Source organism: Heloderma suspectum, chromosome Z (genome assembly GCF_057233095.1).
Source record: "Heloderma suspectum isolate Gila_16-S chromosome Z, 16-S_ref, whole genome shotgun sequence".
Classification (NCBI taxonomy): Eukaryota; Metazoa; Chordata; class Lepidosauria; order Squamata; family Helodermatidae; genus Heloderma; species Heloderma suspectum.
In genome coordinates, this window is record NC_139476.1 from 3,519,264 (window position 1) to 3,540,292 (window position 21,029).

Below are 21,029 nucleotides of genomic sequence, written 5' to 3' on the forward strand. Positions count from 1 at the left end.
TCCCGCAGCTGAAATCACAGCCCCATCATGGCCCTGACAGGAACATACTTCTCACTGTTGGCCAAGCGACGATAATCTCCAACCAGCATGGGTTTCTTCTGAATATTATACTGGGTGAAGAGCCCTGACTGGCCAGTCACCACTTGTTGGATGGGAGCAGGGATAACCATGCTGTCAATGTCATCATAGTTCCTGCGTGGCTTCCACTCCTTGGGAGGAATTACCTGTAAGGGGAGGGGAGAAGGGAAGGGGAAAGCACAAGACAAGGCACCTCACCATTAAGAGGCATAAGCATGGGACTTACAATAAGTTGACGGGAACAAAATTGTTCGTTCAGTAAAGACCAGCCAGGCTTATCTTAGCTTCCCTACTGCTGGTTCACAGTTCAGATAAGGCCCCAGGAAGAACAACAGACCCGGTTTGCATGGCAAATCCTGGGTAAATTAACGTATGATTTGCTGTGGTGCGTGCCAGGAGTGAGCTGCTTCCGATTTGAATATGCAACCTCCAATCCACCTGATCATAGGTTGTTGCGTGATGTGTATACCCAGACACTTTGGGTTTTTCATGGGTTAAATAACCCAAAGTTAACCTACAATTAGTTGTTAGGTTAACACACTGCAGCAAATCATAGATTAATTAACCCATGATCTGCCACCGTTACACGTGAACTAGCCCATAGATTGGCATCACAACTGCCTTATATGTGAACTCAATTCAATTGTGAACAGCTTCAAGAGAGGCTGTTGCTATGTACAAGCCAACCATGCTGCAAAGAAGCACATTCACTCCCTTAAGCTGAACATTGCTTCTCCGCTGGACTGGCCCAAATACATGTTCGGTTTCTCTCTCACAATGCAGAGGATAAGAAGCAAAAGGACAGAAAGAAATGTGCAAAGAACCACCAAATGCTACCAAGGGTGCTTAATACTAGGGGACATTTCAGAAATTCCCTAAAGCCTTGCTTAGTCTCTGGTATCACGAGATAGAGTCTTAGTCAAAACATTTGGGCAGATCGTCCTCCCTCAGAGAAAGCCTAGCCTAGTTCAATTGGCAGGACAACCCGAGAAAGATTAACAAAGGCAGTTTTTGAAGAGCCATTTATATTATGAGCAAACTCTCTATAGCTTCGAGGCACAATTCAAGATCCTGGTGCTTATTTACAAAACCAGAATGATAAAAGCCCTCTTTAGAACGTACTCACCCTGACATCCCATTGCTGCAGCTACCACCGCTGATACAAACTTGACCACCCCGTAGCTGACTGCTTTTTACCATTAACAGTTTGCCCTTAACAATTCTGGTGTTGGTAGACTCGGCATTCTGGTCAATTGACCAGTCATGTAACATCAGCTGACGGTCAACTTCCCTTGGTGACATCCTGGTCAAACATTGCCAAATATCTGAGGATGCCAAGAATGCCATTCTGTAAGTGGCAGCTTCTTATTTCATTACTATGGCGCTGGTAAAGAAAGGCAGGTGTGCGTATGGCTTGCCCCTAGCCCTGTCTCAGTTGGGGGCAAGGCTAACGGCAAAGCTGCTCCTACTGGGCCACCTGCTGTAATTGCAGACTTCTCAGAACAGAAACACAAGCAGTCATCAGTGGCCAAGGCCACTGCCTCAGACTACCTGGGACTCCAGGCTGCAGGGGCCAGGGAGTACCAATTTTGTAACTGTAGGATGCCCCTGGTGCTGCAAGATAAAAGCCAGAACTGTTCAGTTAATTGTTCACATTTAAGAGAAACTGTACCTTACGTTGTTCAAAGTTTAAGTTAACTAGTACTGTGAAACACTGAAATTAGGAAACTCAGTTTTTTATAATTCGCCTAAGCATCAAACCTATTGAGGATTAAAATATACTTTTTGTTTTTCTAACAAGAAGTTAATGCTTTAAAAAATACTTGACCATTATTTGGCAATACTTCACTGGTCAACCAGTAACAAAAATGGCCAGTACTAGGTCCTTTGGGACAGAAACCCCTGGCAAGAGTCTCCTTCTCAAAGGCAGGATCCTCAACAGTTCCTCGCTCAATACAAGGGAATATGGAGAGTCACTTTGGGGACTGGGTTATAAGAGTAATGAAAGTACCTCAAAGAGAGGCATTCTTCCTCCCACTGGCAGCTAAAGAAGTCGGAGCATCTCTGGAACAGCTGTTAGACCGGTGTGTGTGTGTGTGTGTGTGTGCGCGCGCGCGCTGGTTTCCCCATCCCAACCTCAGTCCGTGCATCCCTTCCCTCCTTCCCCTTTGGCACTCCAACCTCATGAGATTCTGCAAACATACCTCTGTATGTTCAAACTGCACTCTCAAACACAGATTCCCCAGGCAACATTGAGAAGAATTTTTGCCTTATGTGGGCTTAAAATAAAAAGCTTTGTGACCCTACAGCAGATACTACCGAGGGGGTACTGCCAAGTGGCTGCTACCTAGAGTGCAACTCAACTAAGAGTTAGTTCTCCGTAAGGAAGAAAACCATCTGTTTCACAGAAATCAAGGAAGCCATGCTGAGTCGGCAGCCTAGATAGGGGCCAGCTATCTGGATCCTACCCAGAGAAGTCCAGGGAAAGTGAACAACAGTGCTGAAATCCACAACAGCAAAGCAAGACTAAAGCCACTGACTGGCCAGGCTGAATTGAAGAATAACTGCCTACAAACCACTGGATTAAAAAGCCACACATTTATAAAAACAGAAGGGAGAAACTCACTACACATGTAGTTTTCCAAAGATGTAGACCATTCGCAAATCAGGAGTAAGTCCCAGAATGCGTGCTCCCCACCACCACCTTCCTTCTCTGCGCTGCATTTAACTCCTCCTCACTTCCCTTGTCAGTTTTGAGCATACTTTGGCATCATCTCATTCATAGGGATGTCGGAGAATTTCTCCACGAATCTCCGGGAGGCCAAATGCCAACGCATTCGGCCCCCTGAAATTGGTGGGGAAATTCTCCGACACCCCCCCCGCCCCCCCTGGGGATGGGACTTACCTCGTGTGAATGTCCCTCTTGGCGGCAGGTCCCGGCGGCGGTTCGGCGGCAGCCGGTCTTCCGACCGGCTGCCGCCGCCGCCATTTCAGAGTAAAAAAAAAACGTGATAGGCTACATAAAGATTTACGTAGCCTATCACGGCTAGATTTTCAAAGTCAGCCGTGATAGACTACGTAAATCTTTACGTAGCCTATCACGGTTTTTTGTTTTTTTTAGTTTACTTTTTTCTTTCGTGGCCGGAGAGGCGGGGCGCTCCCCCCCGGCCAGAATTTTGGCGGTGAGGGATGGGGCGCCTCCCCCCCGGCCAGAATTTCGGGGGGAGAAACGGAGCGCCTCCCCTCCACACCGAAAAAAGCTGGAGGACCAGGTAAGGGACTTTCGTCCATCCCTACTCATTCAGGCTAATGCTAACAAGATTTCCCATTTTAACAAAAGTGTGAAACCCTGGTGAAGAGGGCACCTTCTTAGTACTGGTACAGATGTAACAGAAAACGGTGGTTCAAAATGACAAGGAAAGGGAGAGCAGGGGACGCATGGCAAAGAGAGAAGGCAGGAGGGAGCGTGGCACTCTGACACCAGCTTCCCAGTTGAAAACCATAATTTGCACAGAGCTCTTGGTGTGTCTGCACCATCTATGTAGGAAGACCGGGATCATTCAGGAGATGGCACACACTTCTCCTGAACCACTTCCCAAAACATGATCAAGGGGAAAAAGAGAGCTACCCCTATATTGATTTGTCAGCGCCAAGACTTAAGCCATCGTGTCAAAGGCATCCACCATGTTATGTACCTTGCAAGGGCCCTCCTCCATCTACCAGCGTACAGAAGGCAGTATCATTCCAAGTGAAGCAGTAATCTCAAGACCATTCTTACTGCCCAGACTGGCTGGGACGAAGGCGGAATGCCAACAGGTAGTATGAACTGGGCTGTACTGGAGTCGCAAGGAGGATGCCTGCCCATTGCTCTGGGAGCTGAATGGGAAAAGGGCCATGTTCATATGTCACTTTTTAAACAAGCAATCCTGGCTTATTAAAACTATGCTGTGCACGCAGCTCATGTAAACTGCGGTTTACTACCCCAGGAATCCTAGCTTAAAAACTGATATAAGAACATGGCCAACATCTTTTTGGATACAAGTGTGAAGTGTGCCTCCAGTTTTACTGGTGGGGGCAAAAAATGTGTCTCAAGTACTAAAGACTAGGAAACGATGGAATGAAATAGCAATCCTTGCTATTTCCCACTCAAAACACTTTTCCATATCTATCTGCAATTCTGACCTAAACAGTGTTTAAGTTCTCCACAGGAAAAGTACTTTCTTATCTGCCCAAAAGGGTGCTTAAGACACAAGAGTTAAGCACACAGCAAAGCCAAAAGCCTAGTACCATGGAAGAGGGAAATCTTATTGTACCTGCTATCTAAGATTGGCTGATAGCTAGTTAGAAGAATCTATGTCTAAGGAATCAGACATAGCAAAATTCACTGTTGCACTTGACGAGACAAAGATACATGACCAGGAAAGCTTTCATCAATACCAAACTCCCCAGTGAAACTGTAATAAAATTAGTAATTGATCTGCTTTAATGAGGAGCTTGTCTCTAATGACTTAACTCTCATGCCTTACTGGAGCTGTGCTCCATTTTGTCCTGCTAAATGTCCCATGCATGAGGTTTTGTGCCAGGAGAGGGCAATAAACCTCAACTATGAAGCAGTGAGATACAATCATGCAGAAAAAATCCTCCTGGTTAATGTGCCCCAATAGACTTGAATGCTCATGTTCAAAACATCCAACACATACATTTTATATTTATATTTTACATACACAAGCATGCACCCTTGACTTTCAGCCTCACTGACTGTAATTATCTCCTGCCCCTTAAACCTTTTAGTTTGCAGACCTTAGGTAGATTATCTGCAACCACTTCCTAGACCACCCAGTGAAAAAACCCACAGCAAACTCACCTTAGCAAGCCCAGCTCTGTGAGCTCCCTGTGATTCTATATAAGCAATATACTTTCCAAAGTCCCGGAATTCCTCTAGAGTTGGACGGAACGTCATGATTTTACAGCTGGGATTCTGCGGGCTTGGGTTTTCAGACCCCATCATGCTGATGAGTTTTCAGCACCTGTGCTGCAAGAGAGACAGAACAGGAAAAAGGTAAACAAAAGTTAATGAAGGCCATCATGTATCTTTCCCACAGAAGCCATGGCCTGCTGATTAACCCTCGCATAGCCCACACGCCTCAGGTTCAGATGACATGACAAGCTATGGCTTGAATATTTAAAATGGCCACCCAGCGGCTTAATCATGCAAACTGGCCCACTGTTCATCAATCCAGGAAAAATGCACACACTCATCAGCACGAAGCAGCAAAATTTTGTTGGAAATATTCCTTAAAATATATTTACCAAACACCTAAAATCACCTATATAGAGACATCCTGTTTATACAACTTAAGGCACAATCCTATGCATATTTAGACAGAAAAAAGTCGTACAACTACCAGCATTTCCCAGTCAACATGGTTGACTGGGGAATGCTGGAAGTTGTAAGACTTTTTTTCTGTGCACACATGCATAGGATTGAGTGCTTGATTGGAGAACTTCTTTTATTATAGGATCTAGTTATATTATACAGACCAATATTGAATAATTTTTCTAAATTTTAGAATCCGAAACTAATGAAGTTGTCATTATTACTACTACTACATTATAGTTTGTTTATTTATTATATTTCTATAGAATCATAGAATAGTAGGGTTGGAAGGGGCCCACAAGGCCATCGAGTCCAACTCCCTGCTCAATGCAGGAATCCAAGTCAGAGCATCCCTGACAGGTGGCTGTCCCGCCTCGTCTTGAACGTCTCCAGGGAGAGCCCACCACCTCCCTAGGTAACTGGTTCCATTGTCGTATTGCTCTGACAGTCAGGACATTTCTCCTGATGTTCAGCCGGAATCTGGCTTCCTGGAACTTGAGCCCATTATTCCGTGTCCTGCACTCTGGGATGATCAAGAAGAGATCCTGGCCTTCCTCTCTGGGACAGCCTTTCAAGGACTTGAAGAGCGCTCTCCTATCTCCCCTCAGTCTTCTCTTCTCAAGGCTAAGCATGCCCAGTTCTTTCAGTCTCTCCTCACAGGGCTTTGTTTCCAGTCCCCTGATCATCTTTGTTGCTCTCCTCTGAACCCTCTCCGGCTTGTCTGCATCCTTGGACACAGTACTCCAGATGAGGCCTAACCAGGGCTGAGTAGAGGGGAACTAGCACTTCCCGGGATTTGGAAGCGATGCTTCTATGAATGCAGCCCAAAATAGCATTGGCCTTTTTTGCAGCCACATCACATTGTTGGCTCATTCAGCTTGTGATCGACAACAATTCCAAGATCCTTCTCGCTTGTAGTGTTGTTCAGCCACGTATCCCCCATCTTGTAACTGTGCATTTGGTTTCTTTTTCCTAGGTGCAGAACTTGGCATTTGTCCCTATTAAATGTCATTCTGTTGTTTTCTGCCCAGCGCTCCAGTCTATCCAGATCACTTTGAATTTTGTTTCTGTCTTCCAAGTTATTAGCTATCCTGCCCAATTTTATGTCATCTGCAAATCTGATGAGCGTTCTCTGCACTTCCTCATCCAAGTCATTAATAAAAACGTTGACGAGCACTGGGACCAGGACTAAGCCCTGTGGTACCCCGCTCGTTACCTCTCCCCAGTTGGAGAAGATCCCATTGATAAGCACTCTTTGTGCTTATCCCAGTTTGAGAAGATCCCACTGATAAGCTATACCGCCTAATAGCTGAAGCTCTCTGTGTGGTTATAGTTATAGTAACTATTCTCTAACTATTCTAATTACTATTTAAGAAATGTACATCCTACACCTTCAGGGTACTGTTCCCAAAGTGGCTAATAATTAGAAACCATTACTAGCTATAATTATACAAACAGTACTTCTTATTCTCTACAAGGGAATATGAAATACATATAACGATTTTGGTGTGTCACCCAAATTCTGTATTACAATATTTTTAGAATATTTTTTCTAAATCGTTCAACTTAGGACCATTGTAGGGTCTTTTTCCTACCCCAATAAAAGCCCAAGAGCCTGATGGATTCATGGATTGCACCCACAAATTAAGTGATCTTCCAAGATTACAGCACCACCAATGGCAGCCATTTGTTGCACCATTTCACCTAAGAAAGATATTAAAACCTCCCACTTGCAACTCTCAAGAGATCAAACACACTTTCTTTGCAATACCTGACGCTGCCAAGGTCTATCTGCCAGCACTTCAAACTAGTCCCTCTAACTTCTTGGAACATGGAAATGCTACCACATCGTAGGAACATTTGAGAACAGTGTGGAACCTGTACTCGCTTCCCCTTGATTCCACTCCCAAGCCCTGACCAGCTGGCCTTCACTTCTCCCACATCCTGCCTACAGACTGTGTCTCGGTAACGAATATACCTGTTGTGTTTATTTAGCCACACCTCTGCCTACTTTGCCAAAAGTAGACAGGAAACCATCACACATCTACCAGATAGATTTTGTGAAATTTCTTGGACAATTCAGAAAAGCAAAGAGAAACAAGTTTAGAAAGAACAGTGTCTAGCATGTTTGGTGGGCGCTACAAAAGGTTGCCCTTCACACTATTGATGTGTTATGTAGCCACATGTTGAACAGAGGTAGCAGGAATACTACGATCTGCAGATTTCCAAAAAAAAACATTGTGGGAGAAGGGTGGGAACTCTGCACTGTCCATCTATCTATATCTATATCTATGGGAGTTCTATTCTGGCTCAAGAGGAGGAGAGAAAGTACAATGGAGTTGAGTGGATGAAAGCAAGAAGGTGTGAGAGCGTGTGGGCGGGAGAGCATGCAAGGACCTCGGGACTCAAACCAGAGTTTGGCATTAAACTTGAACCATTGCGCTGATTGGTGTTACTTATCCTCAGTATGGAATCTGGATTTCTGTGAGGCAGAAATCTCTGGCTCAGGGTTTTTTTTTAATTAAGGGAGCAATCCTATGGGGATAGTCAGCCGCCTCTGAACTCTGAGGCGACCACCTATCCAATGCACGACAGGAAGAGCGCAGAGGGGATCATCTCCACACTCCAGCTGTCCTGAATTCATGGCTAGATGGCCGATTTCAGCTGTCTAGCCATGGGACATCAGAGCATGGGGTAGGGAGGCCAGGTAACACATAGGAAGTGTCATACTGGCACTTACAAACTCTCCACCCCGCCGCTGGGAACGCCCCCTTTCCCCCCGATCTGCAGTGCTCTTACGAGCACAGAGTGCGGGGACAATCTGTGCTGCCTACGAGGCAGCAGGGGAAGGGGTGGGGAGGCGGTTCTCTGGGAACCGACCAATCCTATGGCTGTCTAGCCACTGTCTAGCAGCCATAGGATTGTGCCCTAAATGAATCTATCCTGAACAGAGCCTATGGAATATTTACACATTTTTTTGGCAATAAACAAGTTTACAAGTTCTCTCAACTTTTGATGTCCCTAACTGTTTAGCGCTCTCTTTGAAAGACGAGGGGCAGGGGATCAAAACACACTGTATATAATTTAGTCTATATATTGATATATTACCATAACCTTTCTTGGGCCAGAATCTGGACTTGGTAGGGGCATGAGGCTGGTATCTATCTATCTATCTATCTATCTATCTATCTAGTTAGTGAAAGCTGTTCTTTCACACACCTTTGGCATTCACCCCCAACACGCATTTGATCGTCTCGTCTATATCTCCTTTTCCATTCAGTATGGAAATGATTTCCTTAAGACTAATGTATCAGTGGCAGACACCACCATTCTTCAGCATTGCAACCATTCAGCTAAGCTAAGAACAGGCTTCCTTTGAAAACATGCATCAACAGCCCATTTTCTACCTACATTTTGACAGACAGGGAACGGGTGACAATCAACAGTTTCTTTAACCTATGGAGCAGAACTCAGGCACTGAGTTAATCAGCAATGCCTATTTAACGCATGGACCTGGTTCATCACAATTTGGTATTGATTTTACCATGTATACACCATAGGCAAAAGAATAGCTCTAAAGAATGTTAAAACCATCTACCAAGAACTGTTGGGTTTCCTTCAGTTTTCCAGTTCAAAGTGCCTTCACCTCAGCCTGCTAGCTTGGATTTTTATAAAAATAACTTTATACAAAGAAATATGTTGTAGAAGTATCTGAGGTAATTAACATAAAGGAAACAACTCTAGTTGCAAACATAAAAGGAGCAGGTTTTTAAAGACAATATGCTATGCACTTGAAATATCACCAGAGGGCAGCAAACGACTTTGTAATGACTGCATTTACCATAGCCTAGACCAGGCCTGGAGCAATGCCCCAATTGATGTTTGCAAAAATTTGCATAAAATAAGAGTGGCGGCATGCAAAGCTAGCTCAGTACAGAATATGTAAGGCTCCCTTCCCTTACAGCCCAAGAAACTCATGTGCTGGAAAGGGTGGGGAGGTAGTCTAATGAAGGCAGAATCAATGGCTATTTCTGACCAGGAGCCAAATGTTCATGGTGTTTGGTGTTTCTGGTTTTGTTTAGAGTTTTGAACCTTACTTGTAATTTCCTGTACAACCTACCACCTCACCCTTGTTCCTTCCTCTTGTCCCTTTTCCCCTCAATAAACTTTCATCCAACCTTCAGTTGGTGTGGTCTTCCTGAATAACTTCAGTGCTAAATGCAGTGCCTATTGGCCTGGAAAGGGGGCACGGTGGCTTAGTGGTTAAGACGCTGAACTGCAGACTGGAAGGTCAGCAGTTCGAGACCCGAGTGCTGCGTGACGGGGTGAGCTCCCGTCTTCAGTCCCAGCTCCTGCCAACCTAGCAGTTCGAAAGCAAGAAATTGCAAGTAGATACATAGGTACCGCCTCGGTGGGAAAGGTAACAGCATTCCGTGCGCCTCGGTGTTCAGTCATGCAGGCCACATGACCACGGAAGCGTCTTCGGACAGCGCTGGCTCTTCGGCTTAGAAACAGGGATGAGCACCGCACCCTAGAGTCGGACACGACTGGTTGGGGACACCTTTACCTTTACCTTTCTATTGGCCTGGAAGGGAGCTACTGGGTTAATTCTGGGGAAATGTGTGGCCATGTTGGGCCTGGCCTACCTTGCAGGGCTGCTGGGGTGAAACCAGCAATCCTTCACATAGTGGCAGTGGTGGGATAAGACACTGAAGTTGTTCAGGGTGCTTGAGGGCACCGAGGAACCAGGGAGAGGGAGATGCCGATGCCAGGTCATATACTCCCAAGGTTTGTTGTTTTGGCTAGTTAGGGACCATGCAGCCCCAAGCTAGGAGTGGCTCCAATAGGGAGGAGACTGTTTCCTCCCAGCTGCCTGGAGCAGAGGCCGGGAGTTCAGCCGTCACTGAATGGGTCGTAGGTGCTTCTGCCTCTGGGCTGGGGAGAAGCGGAAAGCCGGCTGCAGCTGCAGAGGTGGAGAATTGGCCTATGGATCTAGACGCTGGTCCTCCAGCTAGTGGGAGGCAAGGGAGGCAAGGGAGCCAAGTGCCGGCCTCCGAACCCAATAGTGTGGGGGAGTGGAGGCACGCTTCTCACGATACTCATGCCAAGCAGATGAGGCTGATGGAATTAACAGCTGGAGGCGCTAAAAACCCAGTTGGGTCCCTCGGGGGAAAGAATTTGTTTGCCCGGATGGATCGTAAGCTTTTTCCTGTTTATCAGCCAGGCCAGGACGTTTTAAGCTGCTTCTTTCTGTTTGAGCTGGCCTGTGAAGATCAAAATGTGTTGCCCCACCAACATATGGCCCTTTTGAGGGGTCAGGTTACGGGAGAATTGGCTAATTTATTAGGGTCCATGGCTGGACCCAACACCCATGACTACGAGATGTTTAAGGTCCTCGTAAAACAACATTATGGCTTATCAGCTGACCATTGCGGGCAACTGTTCCGGAATTTACGACCTGTAATGCAAGAAAGCTATATTGCCTTATCGGGGAGATTGGTGAAGGCCTTAAGACACACGGTTAGAGGTGGCTGAAGCTAGCTCCTTTGAAGAACTGCAGGAGCTGGTGGGGCTGGAGCAATTTGTCTCTGCTTCCCTTGGAACTGGTGGCCTTGGTCAGTGATCGGAGCCCTCGGACTGTGAGAGAGGCAGGGCTCATGGCAGACCAGATGAGTATTCATTGTCAGACAGAATCTTCCCGATCTGCTCACTCCAAGCCCTTTGGAGGAGCTGGAGCAGGAGGGAATGAGAAGGGGAGTGAGGCCAAAGCGATTAGTGGCCCCCCGAGAGCAGCTGAAGGGGAACAACAAGAGCCTCTGCCCAGAGCCACGTCACTGCCCAGGCTAGGGACTGCTATTATTGTAAGGTGGGCCACTTGAAGCAAGATTGTCCAAAGATGGCTAAGAAGGGGGTGATGGAGGCACAGCCAAAGGTGGCTATGATTCCACCCCCCCTGATGCGACTGCTAGCCTGGCTGCTTCGGAATGGGCCAAGAGAGGGGAAGGCTGGAGAAGACAGGACACATACAGTCTGCTGCCACTGAACACTAGCTCGGCTGGTGTGGGACCCCCCTTCCGTCGGAAACCCCCTTGCCAGCTGCCCCGCGAACCTGGAGGGAGGCCGAGAGCCCTGATGTTGGCCAATCAGCCGGGAGTGACCAACGCAGCTTTGCTAGCCCAGGAACCCCAGACACTGGCTCTTCAGTGGCAATACAGCTGCTGCAGCCGGGACAGATCAAATGGAGCCAGATGCAGTTTTGTGAGTGTATTGTAATGGGACTCGAGTCATGGCTTACCGGAAACACAGGGGCAGATGTTACACCTGTGGATAGACAATATCTGGAGGAGTGGCAGCTTTGGGAAGGCCAGACTTATTCTGTGGCCCCTTACAACTCCCCGAGCAGTGAAGTCCCTATTGCTAGAGTTCAGGTCGAGTACTGGGGCTGGAAGGGAGAATTAGATGTGACTGTCCATCAGGAGCAGCCTTCTTCCCCATGGCATGTATTGATCGGAAATGACCTTGCGTATCGAGAGGCGCAAATGAAGGCCATTACCTGTAGCCAGGCTGCTAAACTACAAGAAGCAACTCCCGACTCCAGTGGAGTCACTGGAGAACCCTCCATTGGCTGAGGTCGAGGAGGCTCCTTCCAACCTGGGAACGGGACGGACGTCGGAGGCCTGGAGGGGGAGGACGGAGATAAACTGGGAAAGGGAGGTAGCCCTAGTCCAGCTTTCATAAGCCCAGATCTCCAATCCCACCCTACAGTCTTGCTGGGAACAGGCTGCCCAGGGTATTGCCGATGTTTCTTCAGTCTACCCAGCACGTTTCTTGTGGGCCAATGGGGCCTTGTAGAGAGTTTGCCCCCAAGGGATGTGGGGCAAAGTGGACCCGCCAGCATCAGCTGGTTGTACCCCGAGCCTTCCGAGAGCAAGTTCTCCGCCTGGCCCATGAGGTGGGGGGGGGCAATCTGGGAGTTAAACGTGCGCAGAGCCAAGTAACCAAGGGGAATTACTGGCCCCTAGTGGCCAAGGCGTGAAGGAATACTGCGTTGCTTGCGATACCTGCCAGAGATCATCCAAAGGCACCGCTGCAACCCCTCCCCTTGGTGGAGGCCCCTTTTGAACGCATTGGTACTGCCATCATAGGACCCTTTGCCCCCCCTACTAAGACAGGGAAGAAGTTTATCTTAGACTTTGCCACTCAATATGCTGAAGCTGTGCCTTTGTCCAACATCACAGCTGCCACCGGGGCTAAAGCCTTGCTTTCCATTTGTTTTCGTCTAGGAATGCCCAAGACCATTTTGTCGGATTGGGGCACCGGGTTTGTTTCGGGATTGCTGCAGAAGATATGGGAGATTGGGGGTGTAGAGACTTCTTTTAGCATCCCCTACCACCATCAAACCAATGGGCCGGTGGAAAGGTTTAATCAGACTCTGGGCCAGAAGATCCAGGCCTACGTCCTCCAGCATCCAGCTGATTGGGACCAAGCTTCACCGTTTTTGTTATTTGCTTACTGTGATGCTCCTCAAGAGAGCCTGGGATTTTCACCCAATGAACTGATGTTTGGCTGGGAAATTCAGGGCCCCTTGGCTTTACTGCGGGCAGAATGGGAGGGAGCCGTGGCCTCTTCCCCCCAACTGGTTGTGACTTTCATGCAAAGATTGCAAAACACCTTGAAGGATGTTCAAGAGGTGGCTCAAGCTAATTTGGCTAGAGCGCAAGAGGGACAGAAAACCTGGTATGATCGGAATGCTAAAGTACAGGTGTTCCAGCCTGGAGATCAGGTAATGGTGCTCAAACCCCTTACGCCGGATAAACTGTCCGTGAAGTGGGATGGGCCCATGGTGGTCAAACAATGATTGGGGGAGGTAAAACTATTTGGTGTCCTTTCCAGATTCATCCCACAGGCCAAAAGTGTTTCATGTCAACATGTTAAAACCTTATGTGAATCGAGATCATATGCAGTTTTGATTTGGGGCTGAAAAGGAAGATGTGGGGGAGGTGGTGGATATGCTGGAGGAGTGTCGAGGTACTAGGGGGGGTGGAGGAGGTGGTTCTTCCCCCAACTTTTACTACTTCGCAGTGGCAACAACTGGAGACCCTCCTACAGGATTTTAAGTCCATGTTTTCATCAGTGCCTGGGCGGACGACCCTGGCACAACACTCTATAGTGACTGGGGACCACCCTCCTATTTAGTCTTCCCCCTATCGTGCTATGGGCAAGCATGCTGCTGATATTGGCTGAGAGATTCAAGCTATGCTGGAGATGGGGGTCATCTGGCCCTCCCAAAGTCCTTGGTCCTCTCCTGTGGTGTTGGTGGAGAAAAAAAGACAATGGGGGCATCAGGTTCTGTGCTGATTATAGAAAACTGAATTCATTGGCCCAGCCTGACCCCTACCCGATACCCCGGATTGAGGCCCTTTTAGAGGACCTAGGGAAGGCCCAGTACATCACAACGACTGACTTGACCAAGGGGTACTGGCAAGTGTCCCTAGATGAGGCGGCGGCCCAAAAATCAGCTTTCGTCACCCATCTCAGCCTGTATGAGTTTGTAGTACTCCCTTTCGGCCTGAAGGGGGCCCCAACTACATTTCAAAGCCTAATTAATGGGCTGCTGAATGGGTTGGGAGCTTTTGCCTGTGCAAAAATATCTAGACGATGAGGCCATTCTTAGTCAGACCTGGGAGTCCCATTTAGAACATGTCCATCAGGTATCTGGGTGTATTCAGGAGGCTGGCCTGACAAAGTGTCAGTTCGGCCTAGGAGAGGTCATCTATTTGGGCCACAGGGTGGGAAGGGGAACCATTAAACCCCTTGAAGCCAAAATAGCATCCATTCGAGATTGGCCTGTGCCCAAGACCAAGAAGCAGGTCCAGTCCTTTTTGGGTCTGGCTGGATATTACAGATGCTTTGTGCCCCACTTCAGCGACCTGGCTGCCCCCCTGACGGATCTTTGTAAGAAGGAACAGCCGGTCCAAGTGAGGTGGACTGTATTGTGTCAACAGGCCTTTGATCGGCTGAAAGCCAAGTTAGCAGACTATCCAATTCTACAGGCCCCGGATTTCGAGGCCCCCTTTGTCCTTCAGACAGATGCCTCGGAGGCGGGGATGGGGGCAGTCCTTCTGCAGGAAGGGCCAGATCAAGAACTCCATCCAGTAGTCTATTTGAGTAAAAAAATTACTGCCTCGAGAACGGAATTTGGCAATGGTGGAGAAGGAGTGTCTGGCCATTGTGTGGGCCTTAGGCGAACTCCGACCTTATCTGAGGTCGGAGCTCTGACTTGGATTCCTGATGCTCTGACTTGGATTCCTGCATTGAGCAGGGTGTTGGGCTCGATGGCCTTGTAGGCCCCTTCCAACCCTACTATTCTATGATTCTATGTGGGGCTGGAAATTTCAGCTACAGACCAACCACTCCCCCTTGTGCTGGTTGGACCGAGTGAAAAGGTCCAACCAGAAGCCATTGCGTTGGAGCATAGCCCTACAAGACTATGATTTTGATGTTTCTCATATCCAGGGCAAGAAGAACATATTGGCTGACAGCCTCTCCCGTGTTCATGATTGGAGTCAAATGGTGGGAGAGGGCACTTCTGGATAGTGAGCCTAACCTGTTGGGCCTAGCTGGAAAAATCTGTGGGAAAGTTTTTGTTTTTATTTTTTATTATTAAATTTATTAATCGCCCATCTGGCTGGTCACCCAGCCACTCTGGGCAATGTACAACATACAATAAAAGAGTTTAAAATAATAAAATTCTACAATAAAAACATTTTCTAAAATACCCTAACCCACCCCAAATGCCTGCCTGAACAACCACGTCTTTAATGCACGACAGAAGCTCATTAAGGAGGGGGCATGACGGAGTTCCCTAGGGAGGGAGTTCCACAGAGTGGGGGCCACCACAGAAAAGGCCCTCTCCCTTGTCCCCACCAGTCTAGCTGTCCTGGCTGATGGGACAGAGAGTAGGCCATCCGAGGCTGATCTTGTTAAGTGGCCTGTCTGGTGCTGCTGGAGGCGCTCCTTAAGATAGGCTGGGCCGGAACCATATAGGGTTTTAAAGGTCAAAACCAACACCTTGAATTTGGCCCGGAAAACAACTGGTGACCAGTGCAACTCCTTCAGCACTGGAGTGATGTGATCTTGCCGGCGGCTGCCTTTAATCAGGTGAGCCGCCGCGTTCTGTACCAGCTGCAGCTTCCGAACCGTCTTCAAGGTTAACCCCACGTAGAGCGCATTACAGTAGTCTAAACAAGAGGAGACCAGGGCATGTACCACCGATGGGAGCAGATGGTCGGGAAGGAAGGGGCGCAGCCAACGTATCAGATGGAGGTGATACAGCGCTGTCCAGCTCACAGCTGACACCTGAGCCTCCATGGACAGCTGGGAGTCCAAAATGACCCCCAGGCTGCGGACCTGGTCTTTCAAGGGTAGCCGTACCCCATTCAACACCAGGTCAACATTCCCCAGCCTCCTCTTGTCTCCCACCAAGAGTACCTCAGTCTTGTCAGGGTTCAGCTTCAGCTCATTCCTCCCCATCCAGCCACTCACCATCTCCAGACATTTGGACAGGGATTCTACGGCCAACCGTGGTGAAGATTTGAATGAGAGGTAGTGCTGCGTGTCATCTGCATATTGATGACACCGCACCCCAAACCTCCTGATGATAGCCCCCAGTGGCTTCACATAGATGTTAAATATCATCGGGGAGAGGATGGAACTCTGTGGCACCCCACAAGTGAGTGGCCACAGGTCCGAAACCTCCTCTCCCAGTGCTACCCTCTGGTACCTGCCGGAGAGGAAGGACCGGAACCACCGCAATACGGTGTCTCCAATGCCCAACCCCTCCAGACGGTCCAGGAGGATACCGTGGTCAACGGTATCAAAAGCCGTTTTCAGATTTGGCTTTAGCTTTTTTTTTTCTGTATTTTAGTTAGAGTTTTAAGTAATGGAGGTGGGAAAATAAAGAATCGGGAGGTTGTCCCCCAAGTCTTCATCTTTTAAAGGGGTGTGTGTCAAGAATGGGTTAATAGGGTAGGAGCTATGAAGGCCGCTGGGGCAGTCACGTATGCAGCAGCCACCTGGGGGTTGATTGTTTTTTGGCCGTTTCTCAGCCCGGCAGTCCAGGCCATGGTTTGCTCTGGCTAATGGGGAAAATGATAACTGCTGTGCCTGGTGGGAAGATGCAACCTCTTTGGAGAGTGGAGTGGGGTGTCCTGGGACTGGGCTTGGATTGGGTATTTCAAATCTGCCTGGAGTTGCTAGGGCTCGGTAATAAAAAGAGGGCTAAAGAAGGGGCCAGTGTGTCTTCTTGGCCCTGACTATACTAGGGTGTACTGCTGGTCGATGGCTATCCTGGAGGCCCATACATTGGTATGTATAGGATAGACTAGCTAGCTTTATTGTTTTGCTCTTACGAGTGCGTGCCTTAGTGTTTGGCATTTCTGGTTTTGTTTAGAGTTTTGAACCTTGCTTGTAATTTCCTGTACAACCTACCACCTCACCCTTGTTCCCTCCTCTTGTCCCTTTTCCCCTCAATAAACTTTCATCCAACCTTCAGTTGGTGTGATCTTCCTGAATAACTTCAGTGCTAAATGCAGTGCCTACTGGCCTGGAAGGGAGCTACTGGGTTAATTCTGGGGAAATGTGTGGCCATGTTGGGCCTGGCCTACCTTGCAGGTTTGTTTGGGTGAAACCAGCAATCCTTCACAGTGCCCAATTGCAAATTCTACAGAAAACATCACCAGGTTAGCTGAATTCAGTGTCAAGGTTTGGAGAGAGGCACCCAAGAGGTACTGCAGGAATATGAAGAACTTGTACACCAAGACTGAAGGGGAGATGAGGTAAGTAAATGAATCTCACAGTAATGCTTTTTAAAGAAACAAAGATGACCTTATCCAAAGGAAGGCTTGCTCTAAATAAACCCCACAACACCCAGTGCAGGGCCAAGACCTGCCTCTTCGATACTACACACCTGAAACCAGCCTCCAGTCATGCTCCAAGGAAGCCCAGGATCTCTGGACAGTTCTAGAGCTGTTCCTATTTAAGACCACACGCACAAGAGCAGGAATGAATGCCAAGAGACTCAGTGGCCTCTACCAATCTATTGGTTCTTGCCTGGAACTTATCAGGGTTATTTCCTCCTTGTCAGAACAGCCTAAGCAAGGCATCACCACTCAACCTCCAGCATAAGTCTGGGTTCATGATGACAAGGCTGCTTTGCACTGGGTGGTCTGCAACCACCAGAAGTGCTTTCAGATCCTTGCACCAAGAGAATCACCACTCTTTGACTACTGCTTGTATACTTCACCAAGCCCCTGAGAATTACTAAACAGGGAAGCAGAGAAAAATTCATTAAGTCGTGGGACTTTCAGCCTATCAAGCAACTGGGTCCCCTTATGGAATCTGGAGAACATTTGCATCTGGTTGACGAAAGAGAGGTCTAGGACTGAACTTCCGAATTGCTGGCCCACCTCCTTGTGCAACTGTACTATTCCTACCGAAGTCTCAAAAGTCAGAGGGGAAATGAAGCAAGAATTCAAGGAGTCAGAGGGCCCAGTTTCAGAGACCCGCAAGGATTTTTACCCCTTATCATGACAAGCAAAAGCGGAATTATATGAACACAGAATAATGTGCATGCAAATTTTCTTGATGTGCACAATCTACACAGGTTGAAGAATTCTGGGAGGGGAAAGTTTAAAAAAAGTCCTAATCATGAATGATGAAGTTCACCCCACCATTCCACAGTTCAGTGCATCTCCTGTGCAACCAGGATTGTTTCTTTTGCCGCTGTTCACCTGCTATAGAAGGAACATGGGATACCACGTGCCCAAGGCCAGGTCAGGCAACTTGGTGCCCTCTAGAAGTTTAGGACTAAAATTCTCATACATTCTGACTATTGGATAGGCTGCATGGGGCTTATAGGAGCTGTAGTCCAAAATGTCTGGAGGGCACCCTGTTGCCTACCTCTAAGGTAAACTATGGTCCATTAGCCAACTTCTGGTTCTTGGGATTCTTGCAAAGAAAACTGGACTGGATGGATTATAATGTGATCCACAAAGAACTTCTTGTTAAGCAAGAGTTTAAACCCATGATCACTGAAAGAATCACAATGACACACTCTTGCTATTGAACATTTTATCAGTGGATCATGGGGTTTCAATACAGTGTTTTTGACTGGAACTAGGCCCAGGGCATTGACAGAACGCTATCAAGGCCTGGAGCTCAGGTGTCATCAACCCAGCTTCTACAAGCTGCCTTGTCTTCACTGTAAATTCAAGGGCTTTATGTCTCTGTATTCTAACAAAAACACCATCTCAAATATTGTATCTAATTAGATGCCCTTCCCCTGACCAACCATCAAAATTATGAAGGAAACAAGGAAAAACCAGAATCCAAGTTAGTTTAATATGTTGGAAGCAGTCTCAGTTTCCACTGCATATTAGACAAGGCTGCATGAGTGAATCCTCCACCAATCAAGATCCACAAAAATCGAACAAGGAAGGATGTGTACCTCTCAGAGAGGCCCTGCCTCACACGGAAGGAGAACCACTTGAAAGGCTCCCCAGACAATGCTAGCTGTGAGGTACATCCAGCTAATTAACTTGATTAAGCTCATTACAACTGCTAACTATAGAATGCACAGTGGGGAAGGGGAGGGAGAATGTCAGCGCTCACACTTCTCTAATTATAAAAAGCACAGCAAGACAACACCTGCTTGCGGTAAGCAAAAGAGACCACGTGCCACTCTGCATGAGCAGAATGCTTACAAATCTGGCTGATCATGCATGGCTTGGTGCAAGTTTGTACAGGAGGGGTCACTTCTCTCTTCCAACTGCTTTATCAGCTTCTGGGGCAGAAAGCACCACTCCACTACAGTACTGAAAAGCCATGCTTTTATTTCTGTGCTACTGAACAGTTTTCATCTTCACACTAAGACATGCCACTATTAAGGCAAAGTTCTGTAATCCCTTAAAGCAATATAGAGTTTATGCAGCATGAAGAGCAAAAATGAAAAGATCACAAAATATAGCTTTTCATGGCACAGAATATTATTTCTTTTGCTAGATATACAACAGGGAGATATAAGAGAGAGAGAGAGGTCTGCAGCCCTTTGAATCACATTATCCTTCAGCAGTGTCAATATTTAAAAATGTTAACATCCCTACAGTCTCCTCCCCAAGACAGTAAAGCGGGGGTTCTCAACCCTTTTGGGCTAATGAGCACATCTGGAATTTCTAGAGTCTTGTGAATACTCTCACAAACTGGCTATGGTGGGCATGACCAGTCACAATACACCCATCTCCCAGAGACTAAAAGTATTTTCTCAAGGACCCAATTACAAGGCAGATGTGGGGTCTGAGCTCCAAAACACAAAACCACTCTTGAGAGCCCACCATTTTCTGTCCCAACAACCATTTCAGAGAAGGCAAAGAGATGAGGCTCAGAGAGAAGCAACTTGGCCAAGAAAGTGAGTACAAGGCAGAGATGGGATTTGAGCCCCAAATGCCAAATTTCTTATTTGCCCCCATAGACCACAACAAAATACCCATGTACAGTAGGAAAATTGCTGATGCCGAGGGAGAAACACACACAATGCATACAAAAATCCACACACAGCGCCAAGGAAAAACACGTCACACCAAAACAAACAAAGAAACAAACTAGCTAACATAGAGGCACCACAAAAAACAAAAAAGTGGGCAACACATGCTCCTATAGCGCAGGCTGGGGTCCCTGATCTTTCTGGACCTGTGGGCACATTTAGGAATGTGAGAAACTGCTGTGAGCTCCACCACAAAATGCCTAATCAGTGGACCGCTGCTTTGGCATCTACCTGTTGCATCTATGAATCTTAGGCTGTGTCTTACGCAGCAAAAGCTTTTGTTTCATGTCTATGAGACACTGCAACATCTCTTTAATAAGGGATTGTGTAATTCAGCTAATTGCTGGCAGTGCAGTACAGCTAATGCTTCTTTGAAACATATGTTTTGGCAGTGTCCAGTAGTTGCTTCTTTGGGGAGGAGGGGTATCACACAGATAAATTTTACACTAGAACAATCTTTAATATTCACTTATGTGATTATTTACCTGCTTCATGGAAATTAACAAATGTATAAATGGATTCTCTGCACCCCTTTGACAGCTAAAAGACTGATATTACAACACTGGAAAGATTAACACCTCCTATAATGCAATGGATTGAGGATATTTGAATGGGTGGCATATAGATACCACCTTCAAATGGATACTTATTTGGATATTTGGTCCGCTTTTGTTGAACCATATGTATAATTCCTAGGAAGTTGTATGCATTTCATATAAATCCATGTATGTATATTCAAAAAGGGGCAAAAATAAGAAATAGAAAGGTTTGGGGGGGAGTGCCTGCAGGCACCACATTGGGGACCGCTTTGCAGGTGCCGTTGGAGGTGCCCCCAGGTCCTGCATTAGGGCCACTGGCACAGGCAAGGCACAGACCTCCCCCCACCCCCTCAGTATACTGCACACACACCTAGACCTCTGGGGTACTCACCACCACCACAAGCTTAAATTTTTCTTTTTTCTGTCCAGCCGGGCA

At 47.3% G+C, this 21,029-nt stretch overlaps 1 protein-coding gene across 2 annotated transcripts in view; it reads right to left on the reverse strand.

Annotated features, from left to right (window-relative positions):
- KDM4B (lysine demethylase 4B) overlaps positions 1–21,029 on the reverse strand; it is a 187,789-nt gene that overhangs the window by 148,228 nt on the left and 18,532 nt on the right. For both annotated transcript variants that reach the window (XM_084825635.1, XM_084825637.1), the window contains exons 2-3: positions 4,943–5,110; positions 49–224 (exon numbers count right to left, since the gene is read on the reverse strand). In XM_084825635.1, the coding sequence (XP_084681761.1) occupies positions 49–224; positions 4,943–5,086 (320 nt within the window). In that variant the 5' untranslated portion in view covers positions 5,087–5,110. The remainder of the gene's footprint in view (positions 1–48; positions 225–4,942; positions 5,111–21,029) is intronic.